Consider the following 27,484-nt stretch of genomic DNA (forward strand, 5'->3'; position numbering starts at 1 on the left):
CACGTGAAACCTCGCTGTGGGTCAGGACGAATCCCGTGCTCTTCCCCCTACCACAGACGTCGGTGGCGAATCGGTAAAACAAAAACAATCCATGTTCCATAGCAGCGGTCAAAGAGGTAGCCCCCGATGCTGTCGACACGATTCGTGTCGTGATCCGAAAGACAACATGTTGCGAGATGCTGAATCAGACAAATGCCATGCACCTTTCCCCGTTTTCCATGCTGTGCTTTGTCTATCCAATTCCGATTCCATTGTCGATTTGAGATTTGAAATGCACGTCTCTATCATTTCCCGTTCCTTTTCACGCCCTTTTGAATGCCTTTCCTGCAAAATTCACTTTGAAACAGACGGTGATATAGTACATTTCGTCGTCTCGCCAGGCTCCTGCACATTCGTACGAGAATGATTCTCGTGTCCATGGCTGTCCGTCCTTCGCTCCTGGTTTCGATGTCCTTCTAGGACAAGGTCGCACGTTTGCATAGACAGTCCCTGTCTGAGAGAGCTCGCGAAGTGAATAGTAATAGCTCACATTGAACCTGTTGTGTGTGTTGCCCTGTTTTGTGTGGTGCGCGTGATGGATTCAGCTGAGCAAAGATTCTCTAGTTGAATACCCCTACCTTCAGCGGCCCCGCAAGTGTCGCGTTTTCCTGATGGACTCGCTCGTGGCAATCGTGGACAGAGTCATCGGTAGTCGCATAAGTGGTGTTATTGGTGTAGATTGAAGATTTGGTTGAATCGCGCACCGGTTGTCGATAGACGCCGCCGACATAGCCTCTCTCGATGGCGAGATGCTTCAGGGGAGAGGGGTCGAACCGGCGAATAAACACCTCGTCCAAATCGCGGCTCTTTGGTGCAGAATATCGTCTGTATTCGTCGACACAAGCGTCAGGGGTCCATCCTGTCACCTTGCGGAATGCTGCTGTGATGCAACCGCTTCGGTGTTTCCCTTTGTTACAGTGGATGAGCATGGGATAGTTGGACGGATCGAGCATGAGTTCCACGACCTTGCATATGTCTGCATCCGGAGTATAGACGTCTGCATCCTTGTTGGCAAGGATAGGGATGATATAATGCGTAATGCCGTGGGAGGTGATGAATTTCTGATAGTCGAGTGGGAGAGGCCCGGGAACCAGGGTCACAATGGTCTTGAGCCCGAGGTCGGCAAGGGTCTCGAAATGTGCATACTGGGGATAACTCGATCGGTAGAGTCCAGGGGCAATCACTTGGAAGTTGACTGGACGTCCTGTGCCGTCTGGAGTAGGTGGTTGAGATTGATCAAGTTGGATGGTCTTGGAGCCTGATGACACGTCCAGTTCCGCCAGAGACGCTGCAACATCTTCAGAAGTAACCAGTCGGTTGGGCACTCTCTGGTCCTTTGAGGTCATTTTGCGATTTCCGACAACAAGCGCGATAGGGCAAGATGACCCGTCGTTTGGGGAGTAGTCGGTGGATAGCGACGTCGTTGACTGCTGCGCGTTGTCCAAAGCTCGGGTTGTTAGAGTGGCGATACAGGCAATCGATCTGAGGAGTTGACGAGGGAGGAAATGAGGATCGATGCGAGAAAATGGACCTCCTGGAGTGGACTTTTATACAACTCCCGGGGGCCCAAGTGGGAAGGCGGCTGAACACCTTGAAGAGGTGGTTAGATGGCCATTTTATGTGGATGGAGGACGTGTGCCAACGGATAGGCTGAGGCCGAGTTCTTGATCGACGACGGAGGTCCTCCAAAGCAACAGTGACCTGTAGACGGGTGCTCGGATGGTAGGAATTAAGCTTCCTTGGTCACGAAGACTCGAATCGGGAGAGAGGGAGAAGCTGGTCGCTGTTTTGTAGCTAGCTAGAGCGGACGAGGCAATTATCTGGACGGGAATCGGCCCTGACAACAAGGCATGGCGATTGGACGCATGGCGAGGATTGTTTCTGGAGAGCTCTGGGTGGAAAGCACTGCAGAAGGAATAGCAGGCGGCATGCTGTGGCCGAAGATGACTGGGGGAGAAGAAATAGGGATCGAGAACGAGAGTGAGATGGTGGGTGAGAAGGAGAAGAAAGAATGATGAGCTAGATCGACGGGCGAGAGTTTTCGGGCAAAGAAAAACAAGAGGCGCCAGAGGGGCGTGTAGCTTGGTAAGTTCTGGCAACCAACGTGACAGGCGTCACCAGCGCGCAATGCAGACGTGGTACGTGTGGTTTGATTGTGGTTCCAGTCAGAGGAAGCGGATTGGCAGCATCACCAATCACCCATTCGCCAGGCAGCCACCGCGGGACGACAGGGAGAGAGGCAGACGAGGGAGGGAGACGGGGGGAACGGGGATAAGGCGAGGACGGAAGCTACAAAGGCCACGAAGAAGGAGAAGCAGCTAGGTTACAAACAGGAGTAAAGACGGAGGCGAAACATCGGGCAGCGCGGAGAAAAGAAGAGGGAAACGCACAAGAAGATGATTTGAGGTAATAAAAAATCCATTCATCAATTACGAGTAATTAGGGTGGCATTTGGTGGACTGGCAACCGGCATTTTTAATGGGGGAATCTAATGAGGCCAGGCACGTGCATTCTTGGGCGGTGACGGGTCTGGGACAGGTCTCGATCACGTGTTGTCGGGGCAGGCAGATGCTCCCAAGGAACACAAGTACAGGTCCTGGTCCTGGTAACAAGTAGACAGACCTTCCTCTACCAAGTACCGAGCACTCCGTCCTGGGGACTATATCTATCATGAGGCAAATCCCCCTTCGGATCAATTCCCTAATGGCCCAATCCAAACATCTCGGTCGAATTCGTCCACGCCGCCTCGCTCACTTCCTCCACTGCCAGCCCCTTCACGCCGGCAATCACGTGGGCCACCTGCACTATCGTTGCCGACTCGTTTCGTCCTTTGACCATCATCCCTTTCTGCCATCTCTCCTTCTTCACCGCTTTGGGGATCACCGGCCCATCTTTCAGGTACTGCGATGAGGCATGAGACGCTCGTATCTCACACCAGGGTCCATCCGTCTCGATCTGAAGACGATCCAGAGGAACCGCTTTGATCACCTCCAGGTTCTCTGCTGTCTTCATACTGCACCCGTTGATGCCGATGTCAAACCCAAGCTTGACCAATGCCTCCATTTCCGGTATGGTGCCGGTAAAGCTGTGCACCAGGCCGCGTTTGGGCAGCTCGTCTAAGCGGGCGCTGAGGATTCTCTCAAAGTCCTCGCTGCATGCTCGTGAGTGTAGGAACAGCGGCAGCTGCATCTCCACTGCCAGGTCCAGCTGCAGCTCGAAATATTTGAGTTGGACATCCTTGGGCGATAGGAACAGTCGATCGTAGTCTAGCCCGATTTCTCCAAAGGCGACTGCATGTCCACTCTCTTTTGCTTCGAGAGTCAGATCACGAAGCTCTTGGATGAGGGCACTCGGCCCGCCGGCGTGATTGTCAAAGTCCTGCGTCGAGCATGGATGTACCCCAATCGTCGCAAAGCAAATGCCCGCTTGGAATGAGTCAGAAGCGCGGACACTGTCGGCAGGGTGTCGGTTACATACGGTATTGTTTCGCGAGCTCGACCGCATGATGGGACTCTTTCAGGCTGGAGCCAGTGACCATCAACTTGGTACAACCCACGTCCAGGGCTCGTTGGACAACGTCGTCTAAATCATCCTCATGCGCTTGCTTCCCGTGGTACACCCCGCGGAAAACAGGGTCGCCTAGGTTGATGCCCACCTGAATCTGTCAGCCTCAAGAATGGCTCATCCCTCCCATGCGGCTACGCACGTCTGCGTACCTCAACGGTTTCGTGTTGTTCGCCATGGTGGCGTAGCTGGCTATGTTTTCTTGCCAGGGACTGACATGTATCCGAGCAAGCCGCCCCCCGGGATTTAGTCCTATGACAAGATTCAGACGTGCCTCTCCAATCAAGGACTTTGCAGACACAATGGCTTACCAAGATTTAGACGTGACCAAAGACAAATGGCCGACAAGGCTGAAGGTTTCAGGAGACGGAGGACGCGACTGCTGGAAAAAGGATGTGACCGCAGTAGCATCAGATTAGCTGCAAAGACTTGGGGCGGCTGCAGGAACAAGATCTGACCGTGGGTTGGAGTGTGAGTTGTCGTGCCGCCGGGGGGCCAGAATTGAGAACTGAGAACTCCGATCAACAAAAATGGTCGCCGACGCGCTCGGCGTCAATTCCGCCGAGAGGCGCCATTCGCGATTCACGTGATCCTCTTTACTCCTCGCCTCGCAGCTTGCTCGAAGCTCCAATCACTCCAGCCCTCCATCTTCCCTTCCACCACTCTCCGCACCGGCCTTGACACCGACAGCCTCCCGTCCAAGTAGGCCATCTCGACCAGTGGCTAAAATGGTCACTTTTGGTGTCACCAGCCGGTAACTATACCTTCGACCGATGGAGTGAAATGACTTGGATGGGTGCTCTCATGGTGGGAGGCGGGACTGCTATATAACCAGCGTCCCAGATGCTGTCTCTTCTGCTTACCCATTTTCTGGGATAGGATAATCCTCGAGCTTCCCCGACGGGCGCCCAATGGCGCAACGCAAGATCTCGGTAGCTGAGATCTCATCTCACAGCGCAGACACCGACTGCTGGATAGTCGTGGACAACCAAGTATGGGACATCACCAAATTCGCCCACGAGCATCCTGGCGGTCCAGGGATCATATACAAGTACGCGGGTCGGGACGCCACCCAGGCGTACAATGAAATCCACTCTCCAGCGATAATCAGAAACAACCTTCCTGCAGACGCCCTCAAGGGAGTGCTGGACAGATCCACAATCACTGAGGAATGGTCACAACCTCTTCCCACCGAGACACCCAAAGCCAAATCAGATTCGAGCCCCAATAAGCCACCGTTAGATTCACTGATAAATGCCCACGATTACGAACTCGCCGCCCGGAACAGCGCTACCGCAAAGACATGGGCATTCTACTCCTCTGCCGCCAACGACCTGATAACGCGAGACCTCAATGCCAGCCTCTTCAGTCGCGTGCTCTTCCGCCCACGTGTGATGCGTCGCGTGGACAAGATCAACCCCGAAACCACCATTCTGGGCCATCCCGTCTCCTTTCCACTGATGATCTCTCCCGCCGCAATGGCGCGCTTGATCCACCCAGACGGCGAACTCGCCATCGCACGGGCTGCAAAGGAGAAGCACATCGTGCAATGCATCTCCAACAACGCTAGCTATTCTGCAAGTGAAATCGTCTCTCAACCTTCTGTTTCGAGCTATCCATTTTTCTTCCAGTTATACGTCAATCGCGAGCGGCCCAAATCCGAACAACTCCTCCGCAAGATCCACCAGCACCAGAACGTCCGCGCGATATTTGTCACGACTGATGCCGCGGCGGCGGGGAAGAGGGAAGCCGATGAGCGGGTCAAGGCTGATGAAACCATCCAAAATCCAATGATGACCACCAAGGCCAAGAACGACAAGAAAGGTGGCGGCTACGGACGGCTTATGGGCAGCTTCATCGACCCGAACCTGAACTGGGATGATATTGCCTGGTTACGGTCTCAAACCAAACTCCCGCTCTTGCTAAAAGGCATAATGTCCGCAGACGACGTGCGTCTAGCCCTTGACCACGGCCTCGAGGGCGTAGTCCTATCAAACCACGGCGGAAGGAACCTCGATACGTCACCTCCGGCCCTGCTCGTCCTGCTCGAAATCCACGCACGCTACCCGGAAATAATCACGCAGCACCACCCTACCTCCCCGGCCGTCCGGTCCGGCCACTCAAAGCCGTTCAGCATCTTCATCGACGGCGGCATCCGCCGCGGCACGGACATCCTCAAGGTCGTCTGTCTGGGCGCCGTGGCCGCCGGCATCGGACGCCCCGCCCTCTTCGCCACGGGATACGGCCAGGACGGCGTGGAGCAACTGCTCGACATCCTCAAGGACGAGTTCGAGGTCGCCATGCGGAATATCGGCGTGACCAGCCTGCTTGAGTGTGGGCCGCAATACGTCAATACAGGGGCGATCGACGACCTGGTCGTGAAGACACGGGACCATCCGTATGCAGTGTCTTGGGCGCAAGACCCGAGGACCGCGCGGAGGACTAGTCTATTCGGAGCGGGGAGGGAGAGCAAGTTGTAAAAGCAATAGGTTCCTCCATGCAGGGGGATACAGGGCAAAGGGGGCGAGGTAAAAGAAAAATAAGAAAAAATAAAGTGCGTGCCTACTCGAAGACGCGAATGGACTAACTTCATCAGCTAGATCTCCGAGGTTTCAAGGCACTGCACCGTTGGTAGCTTCCCCCCTTGCCTTCCCTTCCCTTCTAGACTCACTAGCTAATAAAGCCCGTTGCATAGATGAGCACCTGTGTACGGTTCGAACATGGTTGCTATCGCCGGCTTGGGCCTGTCATATATCATCCGATCCGGACATAGATATACGGATTAGATAGAGAGATATACCTCACCTGGGCATAGATATAGACACAAACAGAGACAAAGACCTCGCAAACGCAACGACCCTGGAAGCTCTAGCAGCACACGCCGCGGCAGTATATCCTATTGCTTTCCCCGGGGAAAACAAGGAAGAAAGAAGGGAAGAACGAAAAGAAGATTTTGAACTCGGGCAATCAGGCCAGACATCAGACCCGCATGAACAAGTATGAATGCGTGGACGCACGGATTTATATGTATGTACATTTATTGTATACACACCCAAGCCCAATCTACTATAACTGCCTAGATATGCGGGCATTGCATTGACGGGTATGATGGGATAGAATGGACGGATATTTCTCGCAAGGCGGCATCTGTTTTGCATACCTAGTCTCTTCAAACATGATTATAGACCCCATTCACAAAGGCGGACCGTACCGGTCGCAGTTCCTCAAACACCGTCTCAGAACCCGAATCACGGCGGCCTGATCATTCGGCTCGCGCGAGCGCCACAACGGGCGCACCGAGTCCCATACTGCTTCCACTTGCTGGCGAGACCCCGTCGAGTTGGTGTAGGCGCGCAGGAGCCAGCAGATCAAGGGCCGAGTCGCTTCCACTTGGTGCTGGGATGTGGCCGGAATGGGTGGGACGTCGCGACCATCTTCTACATCTGTCTCGGAATGGGAATCTGTCTCGGCATCGGAAAACGGTGCGTCGGTGGTGGCGGATCGAGCAGGACTGCGCGATTTTATGTCTGGCGAATCTGTGTCTGTGGAGGATGGAAACGTCTGCGGCTCTGGGTCGACGTCGGTCGTGTCGGCCGTAGCCTGCTCAGGAGAAGAGGATTCGTGTAGCTTGCTACTTGATGGATCGATTGCTAGGATGGGAGAGGGTAACACATACTCCCCTTCTTCTTGGTCTAACTTTCGCTCTCCCAGTGGGTAGTAGGTCTTCTGGTCATGTGGTGGCGATTCCTTGGTAGAACGGGAGAATGGATTTCGAATCAGAGGTTCTTTCTTCTCTCTTTCCTCATCAAAAAGCTCGGCATGGATTCTTTCGATATGTTTTCTTCGCTCTCTGGGAAACGCGGCGAGGTCAAGAACAAAGTCATCCCATTCGCTCATACGTTTGAAAGCTTTGTGTTCTCCATGTGTGGATTGTTCTCTTTCATCAGAGGTTTCGTTGATGACATCAATCGATGGGAGCTGATGGTGAGAGGACTTCGTCTGTCTTGCATGTTTGCGAGCCATTTGGCCATCTCGGATGTCTTTTCGACAAGCTTCCCAGGCCAAATCCAGTCGGTGCAGATTCCAAGTCGCGTGGGGGTTTCTTGTCGCGCCATGGAGGGCAAAGCCCTTGAATAGCAGCTGATAGTGGATACTCTGTAGTGGGAGACCAAATAATTCGGACATCTCGTTGATTAACACTGTGATGCGGTTGAGGTTTCCGGAAATATTGGCATGATATGAGATCATGGTCCGAAAGGTTGTATGGTCTGGTCTCAATGGCATCAATTCTTGTGCCTCCTTATGATGCTCCGGCAGGATGTGTTTCAGCCTGCTCGCAAAAAGCAATACTCGCCGTAGAGAGTTCGCTGCTAGCTTGCGGTGTATTAGCTCAGGTCCAGGCCCTGGATACTGCCGGTAAGATGCTATTGTGCCGTCGCTTCGTACTTCTCGACGAGTATTGATATGAAGACTCTTCATCCGCTCATATATTTGCTCCGCCGCCGCCGGTTCCTGGGCATTGAACAGCGCCGCCATTACGCAATTCAGTACAAGGGTGTCGACAATTTCTCCCGCATCGACAAAATCGCGGTAAGCTTTTCGAACAGCATCCCCGTCACCTCGTAACCCGTGATAATAGATGACGCTGACCCGACCAAGCCTGTTGAGATGAAGACCACGGTCATGCATCTCTTTCAGGATCATCTGAGCCAGGGGATACTTGTTGGCTCTCACTGCAATGTCAAAGAGGATATTGAAAGTGACATTGTGAGCCTGTACACCAGCTTCTTGTTCCATCTGCCTCCACAGTCGCAGCGCGGCATTCAGTTCCGACTCTGTTACCTTTGAAAAAGACCTGCCAGCCAAGTATATAGCAGACGCCCATTCTGACCGTGCAATTGGTAGATTGGCCTTTTGCATGTCGTCAATGAGGGATAGATATCTGATCATTGATTTTTCGCTCTTTTGCCAAGGCGTTGACATACGTTGCAGGAACAATCTGATGGTTCCCTTGGGAAGAAAAGCAACCCCTGGTTGCGGCAGCCTTTTGTAAGCTCTGAACAGTGCTGAGTTCGAGGAGTGATTGTCGAGGAGAAGATCTACAAAGGCCCTGAAGGCGGAAATTTCGCGCAGCTGCTTTGATTTGAGCATCTTCTCCACCTCCTTAAGAGGCGATTCATAACCTTCATCATCCGCATAAAATTCCGCATAGGCTTGAGGTGGTGCAAAGTCTTCCGAGAGCTTAAATGCGTAGTCTTCCAGGAATTTTGGCGTAGGAGATGAATGAGGCGATTCTGGGTCGAAACGGCTGCTGTGGGTAAAGAAATACAGGTCCACCAAATTCTTATAGTCATCTTTTGACAGCACAACAGCCGGTTGCGGCGAGGCTACTTGTGTCAGCGACGCAGGGTGTTTTGATGTGGGAGGCTTCTTGCGCATTGAACTGTCCAAGCTGGCTTTGGCCTTGGCTAGCTTTTCCTCGAGATCTCTCACAGACTTCAAAAGGGCCATTTGTTCCTCAAGCAGGGGCTGTGATAGCTCGAGTTCATCCCGCTTTTCTTGTTCAGCGTTCTCCTGTCTTACTTTCTCATAAAGGGTGCTCAGATCGTAAAAGAAGGCGGCCGGCAGTCGACTGTTTTCCGCGAAGTCGAGCGTATTGGAATCAAAGAATTCCCACGCATCAGCTCTGTTCTTGCGCCGACTCCGAGGGCTCGTCGACGTCCCCGAGCCATCTAGGTCCCCAAGACGGCTTTGCCTGATAACATGGCTCACACTGCGGTATTGGCCCCTGAATCTGTTCTTTCCTTTCTCTTGCAGGTCTCCATGCTTCCATCGATTGGTGCTCCCGAAAGCGGACGTCGAGAGTGGCGTTTGACGACATCGCCTCGAACACTCTCCAGCATGCGAGAGCCAACTGTAGAAAGCTAATTCCACAGCTCTAACGTTGTCCCCTCGGATGGTATCACTGCCGCGTTGACATATCGAACGCCTGGAGGCAACGGCTGGACGTTGGGGGATGTTAGGGGCGAGGAAGTCGCATATCGAGAAACTGTAACGTGCTATTGGCGTCGCACTCGGAAAGCTGCTGCATCCGAGAATTTTGGAGGATTGATGCATATGACTGGGAACATGTTGTCAACTCTTCATCATCGGCTTGAAATGAGCAGACAGTCTTTTCCAGGTGCTTGTTGAAGGCCTCGGCGAAAAACACTCGCGGTTGAGATTCCCAAAATGGTGGATGTTGGAAACTTCTCCACTAGCGCGCATTTTCGCCGCAGCTTCGAATTTCAATGGAGGCTCAGTTTATCCTACAATCAAAGCTGCCTGTATCGCTAGATACAAAGACAGATCTATAATTCTGCGGGCTTGGGAACCTGGACTACTTTATCAGAAACCGCTGCTCCTTCTGATCCCTCAGAGACGCATACCAGCCAGATCGAACATCTTCCCATCCAGCTGCCCATCATGGGCCGCTTGAACTTCACTGCCATCAATGTCCGTAAGACAGCGCTGGCCAAATTCAAGGCTAAACAGATCCCTTCTGTTCCAAACTGGGTCGATATTGTACACGATGTTCCGCCGGCGCAAATTCTCATCCGTCAACAGCCTATGCGGCATCCTCTAACCAAAGTCCGCACACGAACCCTCCCAGGCGGAAAAACCGAACAATACGTGCAAATCTCGGAACCCAAGAGACCTAAATCAGCGAAAGCTCGCCGTGTCTTTACTCCTAAACCCTTGCAATATGAGGAGGACTCTCTACGAAAAACCTTCTACAGCGATCACCCCTGGGAGCTCGCGCGGCCTCGAGTAATCGTCGAGACATCAGGAGAACAATACAAACACGCGGACTGGTCAAAAGGCCTGATCCAGCCTGGTATCCCGTTGTCGGGCGAATGCGTGGTCCAACGACAACTCTGGCTTCTGGAGAACGTCCCGGACATCACAGTCCCGCAGGCGTACGACATCGCCCGCAAGGAGTTCTACACGCTGCGTCGACGACAAGAGAGAAGGGATAGGATTGCAGCCGAAGAGGCGAGACACATGGGCGCCCGCTTCGGCAAGTCAGCCTTGCAAATTTCCATGGGCATCGAGAATGAAATGTACAATGACTGGGAGAGATGGAGCCGGCAGGTGGTCTTTGAGCAAACGTCAAGAGCAGCGGCCTTTGAAGGGACAGTAGCTAGCGCCGAGGAAGAGGCGTTGAAGGACAATGTGCTGGATCAAGGCACAACGCAACCGCAACAGCCAGGTGGTCGACCCGCGATTGGAGCTGCCGTCTTTGCTCAGCAGGCGCAGTTGGATTCGCGTATATCGAGGCGTCCGGGGTCCTTATAGGAGGTCCCAGTGTATGTCTATCAGAAGGAGCAGCTTTCAACAAAATGTGTTGTACTACTATCTCAGCCAGACTCTCAAAGTATTTTACTCCTGCTTGAACATGGAGATTTGCGACGGCACGTCTCTCTCTACGATGGTTCTTTACTCCCTCCCACATTGCAAAACAGCGTTGAAGCTTGCTTCCTGCCCATTTTACCTGTTCCACCCAATCCAGTGCTCTCAAATGCATCCATGACATGCTCTCAAAATCTCCTATTCATCCCCTACAGTTGCCCGAGGCTCAATCGGTTGATCCAGCATGCCTTTGTCTTCCACCAAGGCCACAATGGGCCTGGAGATAGATTGAGACTGGTTCACGAAACTTCGAGCTGCCCCCCCCCCCCCCTGGGGATCAAGCTGTTGATTCTCGGGCAAAGCCGAGTTTGATCCCATCTTTGCCGTCCTACATAGCACTAGGACATTTCCCGACGAGACACTTCTCGCTGTCTTGAAAACTGTCAATGTATGTTCAATGTTGCTTTCATTCATTTCCTACTCCTGACGCGGCTTGCAAATCCTGCTTCGATTGATAGCGATTGCTAGGTCTCATTGGTCGACGGGCACCTCCGCCTCCGGGCGATCAGCGAGAACACGGAGTTGGTACAGAGTGCTTGGGATTGAGAGCAGCTCTGTTGACAATGCAGCCTTTTGATGCAGCTTTTCGGCGCAGGAGAAACCAGCGACAGCTTGACCCAAAACAGTTAGCGTAAGATGGCTGAAAGAGCAGCAGGGGGACATTGGAAAGAGCGGCCTGAGGCCGCCCAAACCGGAACTTCGTGTCCATATCGTGCCCGTTGCCCTCGTCGACTTCCTGGTCCTTTCCCATCTATCCCGCCATCAGCCCTGCACACTCCGTCGGAACATCTGGTCTAGCTGCAAAGACGTCGTCTTTTTGCGTTCACCATGTCTTTGCCCTTCCCAAATGTCTATCATCTCCGAACAGTAGCTGAAGCTTCGTCCAAACCCTGCTATGTGTGTCACCGGCCCTCCGCCAAGGTGCTGATCACCCCTGACAATAAAGTGAGTGTCATTTTCTTTGCCGGGCACACTAAGCATCCTGATCCTGCGTCATGGCGATTACCATACCAACTGGTCTTGTCAGGACTTCTTCTATGTCTGTGTTTCCCACCTTAGCGACAGAGGATTTGCTTCCCCTGTTGTAGACGCCGAGGCGGAAGCCGCGAAGAAGAAAAAGGAATGGATGGACAAAGAAATCGAGAAGATCAAGCAGGAATACGAAGAGAAGCAACGCAAGAGGAAGGCCAAGAAAAAGGCCAAAGACGACGACAAAGACAAAAGGAAGGAGGAGGAGGACGATGACAAGGCTGAGAAAGAAAGGGATGACAAGGTCGGTTCTTCTCCCGCCTGTCCTCTCACTCACCCTTCCTCGAAGCTAATCCTGTGAATGGCTGCAGATCAAAGCCATACAGGCTGGTGCAAATGCCAACGACAAGCCGGAAGACATTCCTCGTGTATACGCACTGCACAAGTGAGTCCTTCCTCCCTTCTAGTCAGCTGTCTTCCCCTCTGATGTTAATAGAAATTTTTACCAAATGCGAATCGACCGTTGGCGCAACTTAGAAGTTGCAAAGCGCAATCAACAGCGAATGAAAGATCCTAATTTGTTCCCTGCAGTGCCGAAGGGAGACATCTCATGACCCAACATCAAATTAACATCCACACCCGCTCTTCATTGACCTCTAAACCCTCGTTTCGTCTTGGCTCATTCTCTTATTCGGATTCTGAAGATGGGATACCCCCAGTAACTCGAAAGGTGCAGGCTCAGTGGTGGGCAATTGCATTTGAGACTAGGATGATCGCTCAACCCTCATCAACTGTCACTCCAACAGCAACGCCAGTGATGGTGCATTCTGCAGGTTGTCAACCTGCATATCTGGTGCAAAGTCGTCTGCAGCATGCTTCACAAGCTTGAAAGCGGCTATGGATTTAGGGCTAGTAGCCCTTGTCAGCACTAGCGTCGAGGCGTGTGGAAATCATCCATCCGGTGGAGCTGATACTGCCTGTCTCCAGCTCTCATCCATGCTCAGAGGTCAGCGGAGAGTCAGCGACCATAATTATCCTTATTCCCATTAGTGGATGTGGATGGAAACGATGTCAAGAGAAGTCAGGTATTCCAGCCTTTGTCGTGACGACACGTGGTTCAGTACGACATTTCTCGCTCGCAAGGTGCATACAAACACGAGCTCGCATCGTGCAGTTCGTGTTCACAAGAAGCGAGAGAAAAACGACTCAAAAGCGCCAAACTCGAGTTCAATACGACCATCCCGCTCTTGCAGTCGGGCCACCCACCCAGCAGTCGCTTCCACCAGTCTCGCCCGCTTTGGGGGCCGGTCTGCCCACATGCCATATTCGGTCAGCGTCGCGCATTACGAGGTGCATCGCGCATGATCAAGACCACTTTCCCAATTTAAAATGCTTCAGGATCACAGATCCAAAGCGTGCAGCCATTAGAGAGACAAACGCCCTGGTGATCCTAGCCTGACATCCTAACCCTATCCGGAGCCGCCGTTCTCGATGGCAAGCGAGATCCTCTTATACTTGGCCCGCTAGCCCTTCATGGTTGGGGCATATGTTGGAGGTCGGCGTTTGGAGGTTTCGGCCTCCCGCTCTAAGTTCTCACAAGGCTGAACCTCAATTAGGTTTCACAACACACCACGTTGTACCAGCCCTACCCGGCCACTTCAGCTCATACACTTCTGAAGGCGTGCTTAATTCTCTCCCATGCTCTCAATGTCCCGCGCAGGATTTGGAATTCAGATAAGCGAGCCACGGGCACGTGGATGATCACAACAGCCGGAGTGTTTCCGATTGTTGCTCACTCAGAGTTCTGGCGAGCCTTGATTGTCATCCTGTTCCAGGGATGGCGTGGATCGAGACCCGGTCATTCGAACTCAGAAAAATGGTCGAAGCTCTGACTTTCGGAGCGCCCGACGGTTCGAGTCAGCGAGCCGGTTTTGAGCTGCAGCATTGACGAGCTCAACCCCGGTTTTACAGAGCGTGAAACATGCCAAGCCAAGAACGGGCCTAAGACGTCCTAGGCTTGCGGGCTAATCATCCAAAACGACTGCCCGATGTCAGCATCGAAGGATTCTGCATACTTGTTGGATCAATAAAGTATGCAACCACACGCGAGCCAGAGGATCACTGTTGCGGAGGTGATTTCCAAAGCTACCGATGTCTCGAGCAAACGGCTGGCGGCAAAGTGAGCCCTGCCATCTTTTTCAAACTGCTCCATCTACCAATTTAGCGAATGGCCCTGTAAGGCTGAAACCTAGAGACGCACTCATCAACGGGGCTTTCATGAGAAGGCTGACACAGAGACCCCGAGAACGGCGACCACGGTTGGAGTTGCGGCATCCTGTTAAGAGCATTCTCGTTCATGGCTCGTTCGCGGGAAGACGAAATGACTTCGCACAGTTCCTTTCGGACCGCAATGCGGAGGCCACACTTTGCATTGTTGAAACGTTAGGAGTGTGCCACACCAGGCAAGGTGGGTGAACACCTCGGACACCGTCAGAGATCCTGACTTCGACGCATTCACAGACGCATTTGTCATGAATCATGAGCTCTTAGATGCGCGGGTAGAGGTCGGGACACCACCACTTGCCGGTTCGGGTAAAGATGCAGCGGCATTGACTGGGTACATATGTAGGGACAAGATGAGAGTATTAGCTGGCTCCCCTCGAGATGGACCCAGCAGATGTGGGGTGACATCTGTCAAAGACAGTAGGTGTTCGGAAATGCCAAACGAGGAAATTGTACTACACAAAAGAGTGCTTACTCGTGTGGTCCTGACTCCTGACAGACCCGAATTGACCTGGTACAACCAGGCTGCGAGAGTATCTTGCCCGCCTATCTCAAAGAGGCAAAGGGCGGTTCTGCCCTTCCTGCCGAGAACAGTGGCAGCAAGCAATTCAAGTAACCAGCGACTCCCCTCTACTGGAATGAGGAACGAAGACTTGCCTGCAGCTCGGAATGTGCCACGAATGCCTGCCGAGAGCCCTTGTTCTTACAAGAAGGATGAACCGACAAGGATTCCTGAGGGGAAGAAGACTCCCAATCAACCGTTTATCCTACATGGATCCTACAAGAGTAGAACGTCATCATGCTTGAACTAATGCTTCACGGCGTCCTCGGACCTTTGGCAGCGGAAACCGTTTGCCGTTAGCGGTGGCAAGCTTTCAGAAGCCTTGCCAACGTTAGGCGACCTTAACTACTGTCCTGTCATCGGTTCCGACAACAGGACGCATCGTGGAGGGAACATTTTCTTACTGCACATCGAAGATGAATAACAACCTAATTCGAAGGTGTTAGTCATAGTCCCGAACGCAGACTTACTGTTTGGGGTCGCGAGAACGCAAAGCAGGAGATCGACTGACTGCTCAACGCTTTGGGGGTGCAGGGACCGCACCTTTTCCGCATCGCTCAGGGTCGTCGTGGCTACGAAAGGTCAGTCAGAGAGGCACACATGCTGTCTCCCACTGCGGCATGAAGAATAAGAGGCTTGGAGGGATGGAATATTGCTTTTGTTGGCCTGGGCGCCCCTTGAGGTTGATGGGTTATTGAATATAGGTATATTCGATGCCGTCCTGCACGGGAGGTAGTATGACCTGTAAAACTGCCCGGACCAGATCAACCGCTTCGTACGCACGTAATGTGGATGATTCAGCCTCGCCGTCTAAAAGTCCATGACCAATGCACGCATGCTTCCTTTTATGTAGCTTTGCTGATTCTCGCCATAATCCAGCCGCGGAAATCCCAAAGTGTGTCCAAAGTGGTCTTTGATCGGTACGGCACGGCTTTGGTCAAACTCGACTTGTTCGTCACAAGTTGCCATTCCCTGCTTTCCTCATCCCAGGGGGATATCTCACCGCGCCGTTGAAGACCGCTTTCTTACCATCCCCGGCTCCATGTCCAGGCCCAACCAAAGCTGCTGGTCCTTGTCCTTGTCCCGCTCCTCCTCTTCTGGATGAATTTTCCGCACGAACTCGCACCTCGTCCACTTTGCCCTTTGCCAGACCGAACCCCGGCGTCACCCACCCTCCACAACTGCAGCGTAACCCCTGCCACGCAAACTTGCCGATGTTGGCTCCGCACCACTGTGTCGGACATGTGAGTCGGCCGTCCAACTGTCCCTCTGACAGGACCGGCCTCATCCACGATAGGGGGTGGAGAAAGATATGTGCGCACGGGTCCCCGCCAGTGGTTGCTGCTGAGGGGTCGCGGTGCGGAGGAGGCTTGTGAGGTAGGACGAAGTCGGATTTGGCGAGCAGGCGTCTGCATTTGCGGCATTTGATTTCGACGTCGGCGGGGAGAGGAGGCGCTGGGGAAGGTGACGACAGAGTTATGTCTGGGTTCAAGATCTCGGTCGGCTCGTCGTTGTCTGGGTCGAGTAGGGTGAGACTCTGGACCCTTTCGTTGAGAAGGTCGCTCCCGTCGGGTTTTCCCGTTCCTGAAGACGAACTTTGGATGCCGTCTGCGTTGTTGTTGTCGTCATCTTCCTCGTCCCGAAAACTGATATGGTCCATCTCCGGCGCCCGATTTTCGCTCAATGCGTCCAGCACGTTCCGTGAGTTCATCCACCGTCGATAAATCTTGTGGCTTTCTAGTTGCTCCTGTGTTGTCGGGCAGCCCATGGCTTCGAACATGCGGAGTTGCTTGATGAACCCTGAATTGGGTTCAACCTGCGGCCGACATTCGCGGACCAAGGCAAGGGCGGAGTCCAGTGTTAGCGGTGTAAGTGGTAGTGACACCATTTCCGGTGGTGATGTCGTCGACGACGATGGAGGCGGCGCGGAAGCATGCGCTGTGGAGGTCCTCTGAGATTCAGTATTGAAGATGTTTGCTTGTTGGCGAGAGTGCCACAGGAGATAGGCTATGACGATTGTCGCAGAGCGGGAGACGCCCATTGCACTGCCAGATACAGGTTAGCTTCATCGGAGATTCCTTGAGGCATCATAAACCGGGTTCGTAAGAGCAGAGTGGTAAAGGTAAATCTTTGGCGGCGGCGGTGGCGGCAGTGAGGTGATATTCTTCGAGACATGACCAAAGCACTCTTGTTACATTGGTTCTCTCATGTCCATGTGACAAGGGATGATGAATCACCTCTAGAGACCTCCTCACTGGATCCCAACGCAGACACTGTGCTTCGTGTTGTGGTCTCATCATGTTCGGGACACCTTTTCCACGGCCTCAGCCTTGCGGCGAAAAGAAGACCCAATCACGTGATTTGATAGCAGTGATAGAGCCGCACGTGGAAGGCTGTGGTCCCAGCCGATCTTTGTTGAACTGTATTGGATTGTAGCTTCAAAGACAGTGCCCCTTCACATGCCTCGATACTCGATTGGGAGAACATGTCCCGTCTTGACCCAGAGTGGCGGTACCCAAACAGGGACGCTCAGCGTGGCAAACCCAAGAGTCGGCCAAGCCGCCAAATGCAAACCTTGGGATTTTGTGGAGGACGCGTGGTCTCTTCCAGCCTACCCACAATGTAGGCCAGTCGTTCAGAAGTACTGCCGGCTTGGCCGGCTCAGTATTCTGAAAATTTGTCGCTTTACGAGATGTGGACCAGGCGCTCGGGTTCCTGATAATTGTGGTCGCCGAAGGGTGCCCATAGTTGATTTCAACAAGGACAATAGATAAAGCCCACTAAAACGAAAACCAGGCACACGGACACGCGCCCCTGGATCCAATGTCCTATGAGGCAGATTTGCGCAAACAAGAAAAGGGCTGCAGTGGCCAGAAGCCAGAAGGAAAGAAGAAACCACCTACCAGTGCACAAGAACCCCGCCCGGAATCGGGTTGATGGTGCCATCTTTGAGGGAAGCGCCAGAGGTGCCAAACTGATTGGAGCCCGAGTACTTCAACCCTTGATGAATGAAGGCATTGCTCCGCGGAAAATGGGACAGAATGTTGGAATCGTAGACATCGTCTAATGGGATATGCAAGTGTTGGAAACCGCGAAGCGAGGCCCAGTCGTTTGAAAACTTCCAGTCCAAGACCGAAACAACATGAGTGATGTTGGAGCCCTGGAGGATTTTCGGGCGACGCAAGGCTTGGAATCTGAAAAGATCTCGTCAACATGCATCATCAAAACTCCCCCTTCGTTCTCTCTATCGGCCCGACCCCGAAACCCGTCAAAAAGGGTTGGGAGGAGCGGCGGTCCTTACAGTGCGAGTTGTGGATGGAAAGAACATGACACCAAAGAACCTACCCATCAATGTACAGGTTGTACCCTGGGACCTTGCTCGGCAGGGTTGGAAAGTCCATCTTGGCTTTCAGGATACCGCAGCTCAGGTGATTTACGGATTGGGACTCCAGATAAGGAAGAAGAACTGGCCAAGGCCAGCCGCCTCGCGCAAAGGGAAATTGGCGGTGAACGGTGAAGGGTGGACAGAGACCCGAAATGTGGATTTTCGAACGGTCCCTTGTCTTTCTCGGAGAGTGGGCGATGATTACGGGTTGAGGTTTCGCTTTGTCGTGATGGCTATTATCTTTCTTGACGGAGAGAGAGATGAAATTTTCATAGATACAAATGGAGTATTGCGAGGGCGACAAGAGATTGGTTCGTATCTGGCTGTGGTGGCCTTGAAGTGAAGCCTGAAACTTTGAAGGGAAAGCAAAATCGAAAGAGCCTCGGCTGGTGCCAAGACTCGGGCAACCGTCGCCTCTGGTTTCATTTTGCGTTCGCTTTCAGCTCCCCTTCACCTCGCCATGATTTTGGTCTTGGAGAGTATCTAAACGAGTCCAGTGGTATATAGACACCAAAATCCTATTGTCGCTCAGCAGTGCAGACTGTGCGTGTGAGTGGTGACCCGAGCAACTGCCTGCGACGCCACATAACGTCTAGCGGTGCCATCTTCATATGGCTGTGGCGTTTACTCTCCGTGGCTGGTGAGTTGTACGTAAAACGATCGGCAATCGATCAGCATTTAGCCGGCAGGGTGACGAGGGGCTCCAGAAAAAGAGGAGCGCCGAGGTGAGGTCCGAGGTTTAATGTCTCATTGGCACCTTAACGACGGCCCGGGGCGGCGTTCAAAGAGGCTGCGAGGTGGCGAGGGCGGATAGCGACCCTCTGACAGGGTTTGTGTCGACGGCCCAACGACGGCGACAACAAAACCACACAAAGGTCTTTATCATGGCACCTCTGGCTTGCTCAGGATCACATTAAGGCATCGGAGAACAGAACCAAAGTCGATCACAAAACGCTTCATCGCAGGATCTGGTTCCGGGCCGGCACAAGGATCAATATCATGTCCCCAGTTCCAAGCGATTGAAGCTGGCCACCACCTTTCTCGAAAGGAACCGCAAGCGATGTGAATGAAGTTTCTGGAAAACGGGACTAGCAGCCTGTCTGCAACTGTCTGCAACTTGTCGGTCTGGGATTTTGGAAGCTCGGAAGAGATGGTGGGTTCGAGACTGGGGGGTGTTCTGGTACCTGATAGGAATCCCCACACCGCAAAGGGAGATCCTTGTTGGGCGTGCCAGTCACTAGGGCATGCTTTTCCGGCGACATGATCTGAGATACGACGTCAGTTTCGGCCACTCGCAATGTTTCCCCAGTTTCTTCCAGACCCGCTCCTTCATCCACCCTTGGCAGACCAAGAGGATCCAAGAGGCGACTTCTCGAATCTGAATCGGATCTTTGCCCCTGTCTGGCTTCTTGCTCCGAAGCCAGGCGCCGTTTCGAGGCATACCTACCTACCTTAGGTATTCACAGTACGCCTCCTCGTCAATGCGTTGGCACCATCATTGGTCTGGAAACTTCACCCACCAGCCGATTGCCCATTCAGGCCACAGGCTGGAGAAGTTGATCAAACTGACCATCTCCCTAGCCAATCATGTCGTTGCGGTTGGCTAAGCGCCAGCCTTGTCGGCTTCCAAGGCTTCAAGCCCTCAAATTGAAGGCAGCAACCTCCTTGATTCCGCTACCGAATCGAGTTTGTGCACTTTCCCAATTCTTGCAGATGATATGATCCACACTCTCGAAATCATGCTGAAACCTGTACCACCCCTGCCAACCACGAAGGATGTCGCGATCCCTGTCTCCTTTCACCTGTCTGTTTGCAGTATGCCACCTCAGGATTTTCAGAGGGAATAGAGGACTATGGTCCCCGAATAGAGGAGACAAAAGAGAAACATGGCTTATGCATACCTTGATCATTTCGGGAGTCGTGTCTACCGAGCCCACTGGCGCCACTTCACGGGAATGATTGGATGATGTCCCATCGCCCTGATGGACGAAGCTGGCCCAATAGCAATCCGTCGATGTATGCAGTATACAACCCACCTGGAAAAGTGTGTAACAGCGGATAGCGAGAGAAGTCTTGACTAATCACGGAGGAGTGAAAGTGTGGGCGACGGTGGGCTCTGTAAGGCATCACAGTCAGCTTTTCGTAGGGCAGAGGACTCGGGTAGAGAGGGCATAGGGCTAGGAATTGGTACTGATCATCTGGAGGGAAGTCGTTAGGGAGAACCGGGCCTGGAATCGCAGCAATTGATTCCGCCCTCACCTGCATCCCCGACATGGCTGCTAGGCGTTAGTGGACAGCACAGAAACAAACCTGTGGCTCGAGTCAGTAGCCGTGGAGCCATGCAGGCAATCAGTCTCGGCATGCCCCATCTTCCCAAGGGAAGGTCAAATGACACTCCTCTCGAAGTACCCTATACTGGATCAACTCCCGTGTTTGAAACTCTCCGAGAAGGGTGACTGCCAACACACAGCACCGGAGGGACCCTTGGTACGAGAGTGTATGGTTAGCTCCCGCTTGATTTCTGGTTCTAGAGTTTTCCCAGTGCCCTTGTCAGCGTGGCACTTGGTGCCTACATACCTAGGTATGACGTGAAAGCAAAGACGAGCCCTCGTACTCGCTGGTGTTGTGTGTGACAAGGAGCCTTGGAACGAGGGATCCATTGGAGCTAGACCCTCTATGGTGAATGCTCAACATGCGCGAACCCATCCCCCCAAAAACCTTGTTGCAGCAGACGACCAGGCGTAATCGATACGAGCACACACCTAGCAAGCTAGGTAAGTGCACGTTGGAACTCCCTTGTTCCCTTGTTCCCTGCCTCTTGTCTTTTGTTGGAAATGCTTTCCACAGGAGGATTTGTGGAAGGTTACGGGTAGGAAGATCTGTGTGCAGTGTGCAACAACGGGCGTTCTAGGTAGAGATCTTACCCGTTTGTGGAAAGGGAAGGCTGGAAGGACGGACCTCGTGCGGCGTACAGGAAAAGCATCTCGCATCACCCTAACTAAATTATGCAAAACGCAAACAACGCCACCAGGAATGATCCCGCGTTTTCCGGAATGCTAGTCATAAGGCTTCAGCTTGGGACGACCAGAGCGGCGGACGGGTCCAGGTGGGACCAGAAGAGGAGGGACTCGATGGGCGGTTGGCGGCTGGCGGTTGGCGGTGCTTTATTATGGTAAGATGAGAGGATGATGGCTGATGGCTGATGATGGGAGAGGGAGGAGGAGGATGGATACTGGGATGTTGGAACCATGATGCCGTGCTCGCCGAGTCACAGTACTCGTGTCATGGTTCTAGCCCTATCACGCGTCAACGGTCCACCGCAGAACTAATGCCTGCGAATCATTCCCTACGGGCATCAGCTGGCCTCTCACACGGAGCACAACAGCCATGGCCCATGAGATACCCAAGATGCCTCCCTGGTCACCCTGAGCGTGGGCTTCATAGGGCTCAGGCCTACTTTCTCCTCAATTCCTCGTTGGTCCCACCACTAAGCTGCGGGCAGGTTTTGGCGGGGGCAACCCACAGCCCAGCATTGCAGGGGCTACCAGGCATCTCTCTCACGCCTCGCCTTTACTTAGCTCCGTGTACAACTCGGTCTTAGCCTTTTGGTCTCGCTCAGGTCTCAGCAACAAGAACAACTTCTTAACTACGATTCCTGGCTCTTGCCTGGGTGCCTGGTAGGCTCGCCCTATCGGGTGCCCACTTGGACTCTGGAGTCCCCATTATCACCCATATCACTTACGGAGTGCCATATTACCGCCTGGGGGTGCACGAGGTCAGCCCATGTCGCCTTTCTCCCCCCCTTCCCCTTCCTCATGGGCCACCGTTCAACCTAGCAAGGTTGGGTCTCAGCCATCTTGTTTGCTTATTGCCAGGAGGGGCTCAGCATGCCGTGAGTGCGTGGCTCATCATGCGCACAAACGATACTCGAATGCAAGGGATCAGGGCACATAGCACATTGTATGGTACTTACAGGACTCGGTAGTACATGGTAAATGAGGGCAAAAAGTGTGAAAGCTGCTGACTCGATTGAACCTTGCAGCAGCAGCACCGACGACGGATGAGTCCCCACTGCGTGTGTTTGTGCACACAGCCGAGTCAAGACGATATGTACGGAGGACCTAGGTAGGTCCTCGTATGGACGAGGTACCGGTGGAAGGATGACGGAGCCAAGGGAGAGGGAGATGCGGGAGGTTGACCAAGCGCGCCCCCGTCCCCGACCCCGATGTTCCATCGCGTCCCAAGAGACACAAGAAGCACAGAGAGCAAAGAGAAAGATTAAACCTTGCATCTCGGCCAGCCATAGGCTCCTAGGCCCCCTAGGACTAGCCTAGCAGGGTCTGGTCGGGGCTACCAGGGCTTTTAGGCTCCACCATCCTGGCCTCCCTCGGAACGGATGCAGCCTTTTTCTGCGGCCTTTTACGCTAGAAGCCACGCCGATCTGGGCTGCGTGTCGTAGGGCTGAACCAGCCCAGCTCCCGCTCCAATTCCTGGCCAGTTCTCTCTGATCAGATAGCCTGACGAGGGCAAAAAAAGGTTTATGGGCGCCAGCGCGTGTTGTCGGCGCTCGAGACTGGCTCACGCATTAGGCCTTGGTCTCTTAGAGTTTCCCGTTTGCTGGCTGCCCCTCGAACAGCCCTGCTGAGAATGTTTTTCAAGCCGCTCCACTTGGATCCCAGCTGCCCTGCCCTACCTTGCCCTATCCTGCCCTACCCTGGCCCGATTTGTGAAGAAAGAAGCAAAGCGCAATCGCATGGCGGCATGACTGACTTCACACAACGACTGCGGAGCTCGTCCAAGCACTGGAGCGTGCCATTGTCATTCTCATAGCCATCGCCCTACCTGTCTTCGTCAGAGAAGCTATTCTAGTCCTTCCACGCCTTCCACGCCTTCCACAACGGTCCTCCCTCGCCTCGATCCCCCTCCCACCTCGTCCCAATCCTCAGCCTGCGAGACCTCGTACACCCCCTTCGTACACTACACTTGCTACGGCCATTGCTGGGTGTCAAATCCAAAAGAAACCAAGAACGGACAGGACCCTCTCATTCCGCTCACCTATACCGTGGCCCTGTCCAGCTGTTATCCCCAGGACACCCTGCGGGTGCGAATCCTACAAGCAAATCACCGTCTGCGACCTTCCCTCACCTCCCATCCTCCCTCACACCGCATACCTCATTCTTATGCAGCATGTCTATCGCTCCTCCTACTTGCTGCCCGCCTGACTGTGGCTCACCAGCCCGTTCGACAAACCCCTCCTCCTAGGCTCATTCCTCATATCTGCGATCCCTCCGTTGACTGGTCCTCAAATACTGTCATTTCCATTCTGCCACCCGTTCCGCCTTGAGAGAGAGGGTGACGAGAAAGTCTCCTCTGCTCTCCATCCTGTCCTTACCGCCAGACTCTGTTGTAACAACCCTGTACTTTTTCAACCCGCGAGATAGACTGCTACATTACTTGTTCCCTTGAGGGAAGGCACATCCACACCCCCCTGTTATACCACCTATTGGCCAGAAGACCACTCGAAGAATTTAGCCCTCGACGGTTCAGGATATACCGCTCAAGAAAAAAAAAAAAGAGACCCCTCCCCCTGGCCCAGGACATCCAAGGGTCAGGCACATGTGCATCGGCCGAGTCACGCAAACAACCCAGGCAAGGCACACATATCCAAGTACGGGGCGCCCGCGAGGAGTTGCATGCCCTCGCCACAATCAAATCTAAAAATCCGAGCGCCGTTCCTTGCAGTATAACTACCCAGCTGAGCTTTTGTTGCCTCCCGCCATTTTCTGATGTTGCAGTGGCCGTGAGACAAGATCACCATGGATATCCGCAGGACTGGCACCGCCGGAATGCGTGTTCCATTACTACCCTGCAGAGACAATGCTGCTACACCTCGATTTACTTCTCGGTCCAACTCCCAAAACTCAGAGGACTCCCTTCGACCTCGAGAAGCCATGGTCATCCCGGGCGCTCGCTTTAACGACGTCCCACCGCCGCTGCCCCCCCCTCGATACAACAACGACTTGGCCCAGGGAGTCGACATTGCCTGGAAGTGGGCCAACGGCGAACCCTTTGACACACAGCGACAACTGGCGCCCATAAAGCCGGGCTCGAGCCTGTACGGCGGCTATCTGGACTCGAAGAGCCACTTTGTTCGCGCTCAAGATACCGACGAGATGGACCTCGACGACGACGATTACGTCCGCCGAAGCAGCAATGTCTCGACGTTGAGGTCACCCTCGCAAAGCGACATACGTCTGGCCGGTTCAGTGCCCGCCTTGATCCGGAAACCGCCATCTCCGACTTTAGGAAATCAGAGGTGAGTCAGCCGTGGCATCTTGAGCCAAGCCCAAAATTTCAGCTTTCTCTTTTGTTCCGTTTTTCCATGTCTTTTCATTCTGTCACGATCAGGGTGTTACAGTGTCGTATTTTACCGGCTAATACTCCACTGATCTGATTGTTTGGGGTTGTCTTGGTGCTTTTTCTAGTCATTTCGCACAAGTCGTGGGGGCCAGATTGCCGCCCCGTGAGCCGTTAGCCGTAGGTGGCAATGGGCGAGAAATGCTGATGAGATATTCTATTTTAGACTACAAGGTGAAGTGCCGTTGGCACAGCGAAATTTCGACCGCTCGTCGCAAGCATACGATCAAAGACTTTTGTCCAAGATTGGAAAGTCGAATTCGCCTCCGCGACATCAGCGTTCGGGCTCAACTGAGTCCTCACCTTTTGGCACGAAACTTTCCCTGCAAACAAAGGATTCAAATGTCCAGTTATTGTCAGCCAATGAGCTTCCTTCGGCGCTCTTTGATCCGGTGTCCAGATGGATCACAAGTCCGGTATCAGCAGGCGTCTCACCGGGATCGCGACCGGGATGGCGTGACTACAATATGGATCATCGGAGTCCTTCGATGGACAGCGCGAGTAACTCGCTCGTGTTGGACCCAGAATTGTTTCTTCAGCCTCGACCGAGCGGAATGCCTGCAACTGGCGGCGCCGGGCCGGGATTCGATGAAGTGGCCAGTCTCGCGAGCCGCTCACATCGCGGCAGTTATGACCAAGGATTTTTCGCCGAAACAGAATCCGACATTGGAGGCGAAGATGGCAACGCATTCCGCAATCTCAATCTGAGCGACCGACAAGAGCAGCAAGTGGGTCGGCTATCTTCTAAGCAGGGAATGAAGCGGCGTGCAGGGTCACCCCCATCCGATGTGGCTCGGGACGACAAATCCCCGTCACGTGGTAACGCATCAGCAGAATCGCTTCCAAAAGTCCACACGGGCGCGTCTGGACGCTCGCCGGTGTCGAAGTATTATCAGCCCAAGTATGGATCTGTTTCGTCGACCGCGTCGAGCGTCAGGCACAACTCATATGCATCGTCTGTGGCTCTCTCAGTGGCCGGCAGTAGCATGACCAGCATTTCTTCCTTCGAGCGACAGTCACCGCTAGACCCTGCTTCCCAGGCTGCATATATAACCTCGGCCCAGCCTGTTTCGAGCCCTGCCACGTCAATTGCACCATCCAGAAAACCGTCCACGCAATCTCCTCTCGATACATTACCTCCCCCCCCAAAGACATCTACACACTCCGTCATGAGCGACTCAAGGCTCCCTCCCGCGACCCGCGTTGGCAATTACTTTATCTGCGACTGCTGTCCCAAGAAGCCCAAAAAGTTCGACACAGAGGAGGAATTGAGGTAAGTGGACACTCCTGGGATTTTGTGCTGCCAACCCCACACTCCTGCCCAGAGTCTGATCTCCCATTTTGTGTCCGTGGATGCGACGCTGATTGTCGGCCAGAGCGCATCAAATGGAGAAACAGTATACTTGTCAGTACTGCAACAACCGCTTCAAAAACAAAAATGAGGCTGAGCGTCACCAAAATTCTCTACACCTACGGCGCCATTCTTGGTCGTGTGCAGCCATTACGAGCTACGAGGCTGCATTTCACCCATCCTCTCCTTCGACGTCTTCTTCTGCTCCAGCCCGTGCTCAGACGGACGTGTGCGGCTATTGCGGAGAAGAATTCCCAAATCTGCCTCAGCCGGACTGGGATCGCCGGATCGAACACCTCACCAATGTCCACAAATTTGGCGAGTGCAACCAGGCAAAGAAATTTTACAGGGCCGATCATTTCAGACAGCATCTCAAGCACAGCCACGCTGGGCAGAGTGGGAAATGGACCAACATGCTGGAAAATGTGTGCTTGCGCGAGGAAGTTCCCCAGGATCCCACTGGAATTTCACCAAGTGGAAGTGACTCGAGTCCAGGACGCGGCCCCAGCAGTCTTTCAGACCGGCCCATGGGTGGTGCCACGATTGATGAAGCCCAGGACGAGACTTGAAAGGCGACAATTTGGAATCGGGATTCGGTCCTAACAACCCCTCCATTCTGCAAGGATGGAGAGGGAAGGTTGAGGGTAGCAACTGATATCTACGGCTGGCGGGAGGACCCGAGGTGCAGGATAGGGATGCTAACCGGCTCGAGAATTCTCTGGCGGCTGTCGACCCCGCCATCCTTTGTTGGAGTTTCCTCTCTGGACTGCCAACTGTCGCCAATTACTAGTCTTGCAGATGAGTGCAGAGGATCGAGGATGCCGATCCCAGCTTTACTCTTTGCTCGTCTCCCTTAAAAGGTCATGGGAATGGTTGGATGGCTTGTGGCCGGATCCTCTTCGGTCATCGACCCTCTACCTTGTCATGCAGAGAACTTCGAATCAGAACGGCTCCCTCCAGGCCTATGACGACTATATGCGCGACGATGTTACGACTCGCAGCCACCCATGGACTGGGGGGGTGCGAAAGGGACGCAGTTACTGCCAGGCCAATGATCTTTTTTCGCAGCGTTTCTTGCTTGTGAGGCAGCAAATGGCAGTCTCAATGATACCTTAATTGACGTCACACTATAGCACGGGATCACATCGACGACGCTACCTGGATACTAGCTACGAGCATAGCACTAACTATGCCTTTGTATCATGCTTCTGTGTACTCGAGAACAATTTACCTTTCGCACACAGAAGAGATGAATGTGGGCAGCAGGGCCTTTCGGCACAGACTTAACCCGACAGTGGATCACCCCAGGCACACAGTCGCCCACCATGACCACTTTTCACAATTCGCCCGTTGGCAGGATAAAAGGCACCGTGTTCCCTTATCACGGGGGTCTTTCTGGCTTGTATGGAGGTATTTGATGGTGATGTATCCATCCCTCAATTAACAATTGCGAATAGTGGGA

At 53.5% G+C, this 27,484-nt stretch overlaps 8 protein-coding genes across 8 annotated transcripts; 4 read left to right on the forward strand and 4 right to left on the reverse strand.

The window, feature by feature from the left end:
- Positions 1-599: 599 nt before the first annotated feature.
- On the reverse strand, positions 600-1,385 carry Z519_02141 (uncharacterized protein; the record flags this gene model as incomplete). The annotated part of the gene is made up of 1 exon (XM_016759898.1): positions 600-1,385. The coding sequence occupies one exon, from the start codon at positions 1,383-1,385 to the stop codon at positions 600-602; it is 786 nt and encodes a 261-aa protein (XP_016623419.1).
- A 1,354-nt stretch (positions 1,386-2,739) lies between these two features.
- On the reverse strand, positions 2,740-3,781 carry Z519_02142 (uncharacterized protein; the record flags this gene model as incomplete). Its single annotated transcript, XM_016759899.1, has 3 exons — positions 2,740-3,464; positions 3,517-3,694; positions 3,746-3,781. The coding sequence occupies 3 exons, from the start codon at positions 3,779-3,781 to the stop codon at positions 2,740-2,742; spliced, it is 939 nt and encodes a 312-aa protein (XP_016623420.1).
- Positions 3,782-4,514: 733 nt separating this feature from the next.
- Positions 4,515-6,083, forward strand: Z519_02143 (uncharacterized protein; the record flags this gene model as incomplete). The annotated part of the gene is made up of 1 exon (XM_016759900.1): positions 4,515-6,083. The coding sequence occupies one exon, from the start codon at positions 4,515-4,517 to the stop codon at positions 6,081-6,083; it is 1,569 nt and encodes a 522-aa protein (XP_016623421.1).
- A 712-nt stretch (positions 6,084-6,795) lies between these two features.
- Positions 6,796-9,720, reverse strand: Z519_02144 (uncharacterized protein; the record flags this gene model as incomplete). Its single annotated transcript, XM_016759901.1, has 1 exon — positions 6,796-9,720. One exon carries the CDS (start codon positions 9,718-9,720, stop codon positions 6,796-6,798), a length of 2,925 nt encoding a protein of 974 aa, XP_016623422.1.
- A 348-nt stretch (positions 9,721-10,068) lies between these two features.
- Z519_02145 (uncharacterized protein) lies at positions 10,069-10,941 on the forward strand (the record flags this gene model as incomplete). The annotated part of the gene is made up of 1 exon (XM_016759902.1): positions 10,069-10,941. One exon carries the CDS (start codon positions 10,069-10,071, stop codon positions 10,939-10,941), a length of 873 nt encoding a protein of 290 aa, XP_016623423.1.
- A 942-nt stretch (positions 10,942-11,883) lies between these two features.
- On the forward strand, positions 11,884-12,638 carry Z519_02146 (uncharacterized protein; the record flags this gene model as incomplete). The annotated part of the gene is made up of 4 exons (XM_016759903.1): positions 11,884-12,000; positions 12,083-12,328; positions 12,396-12,469; positions 12,521-12,638. The coding sequence occupies 4 exons, from the start codon at positions 11,884-11,886 to the stop codon at positions 12,636-12,638; spliced, it is 555 nt and encodes a 184-aa protein (XP_016623424.1).
- Positions 12,639-15,824: 3,186 nt separating this feature from the next.
- Positions 15,825-18,270, reverse strand: Z519_02147 (uncharacterized protein; the record flags this gene model as incomplete). The annotated part of the gene is made up of 3 exons (XM_016759904.1): positions 15,825-16,914; positions 17,773-18,063; positions 18,215-18,270. The coding sequence occupies 3 exons, from the start codon at positions 18,268-18,270 to the stop codon at positions 15,825-15,827; spliced, it is 1,437 nt and encodes a 478-aa protein (XP_016623425.1).
- A 5,800-nt stretch (positions 18,271-24,070) lies between these two features.
- Positions 24,071-26,591, forward strand: Z519_02148 (uncharacterized protein; the record flags this gene model as incomplete). Its single annotated transcript, XM_016759905.1, has 3 exons — positions 24,071-24,570; positions 24,838-25,944; positions 26,048-26,591. 3 exons carry the CDS (start codon positions 24,071-24,073, stop codon positions 26,589-26,591), a joined length of 2,151 nt encoding a protein of 716 aa, XP_016623426.1.
- Between the last annotated feature and the right edge of the window lie 893 nt (positions 26,592-27,484).

This window comes from Cladophialophora bantiana, assembly GCF_000835475.1.
Source record: "Cladophialophora bantiana CBS 173.52 unplaced genomic scaffold supercont1.3, whole genome shotgun sequence".
Taxonomy (NCBI): Eukaryota; Fungi; Ascomycota; class Eurotiomycetes; order Chaetothyriales; family Herpotrichiellaceae; genus Cladophialophora; species Cladophialophora bantiana.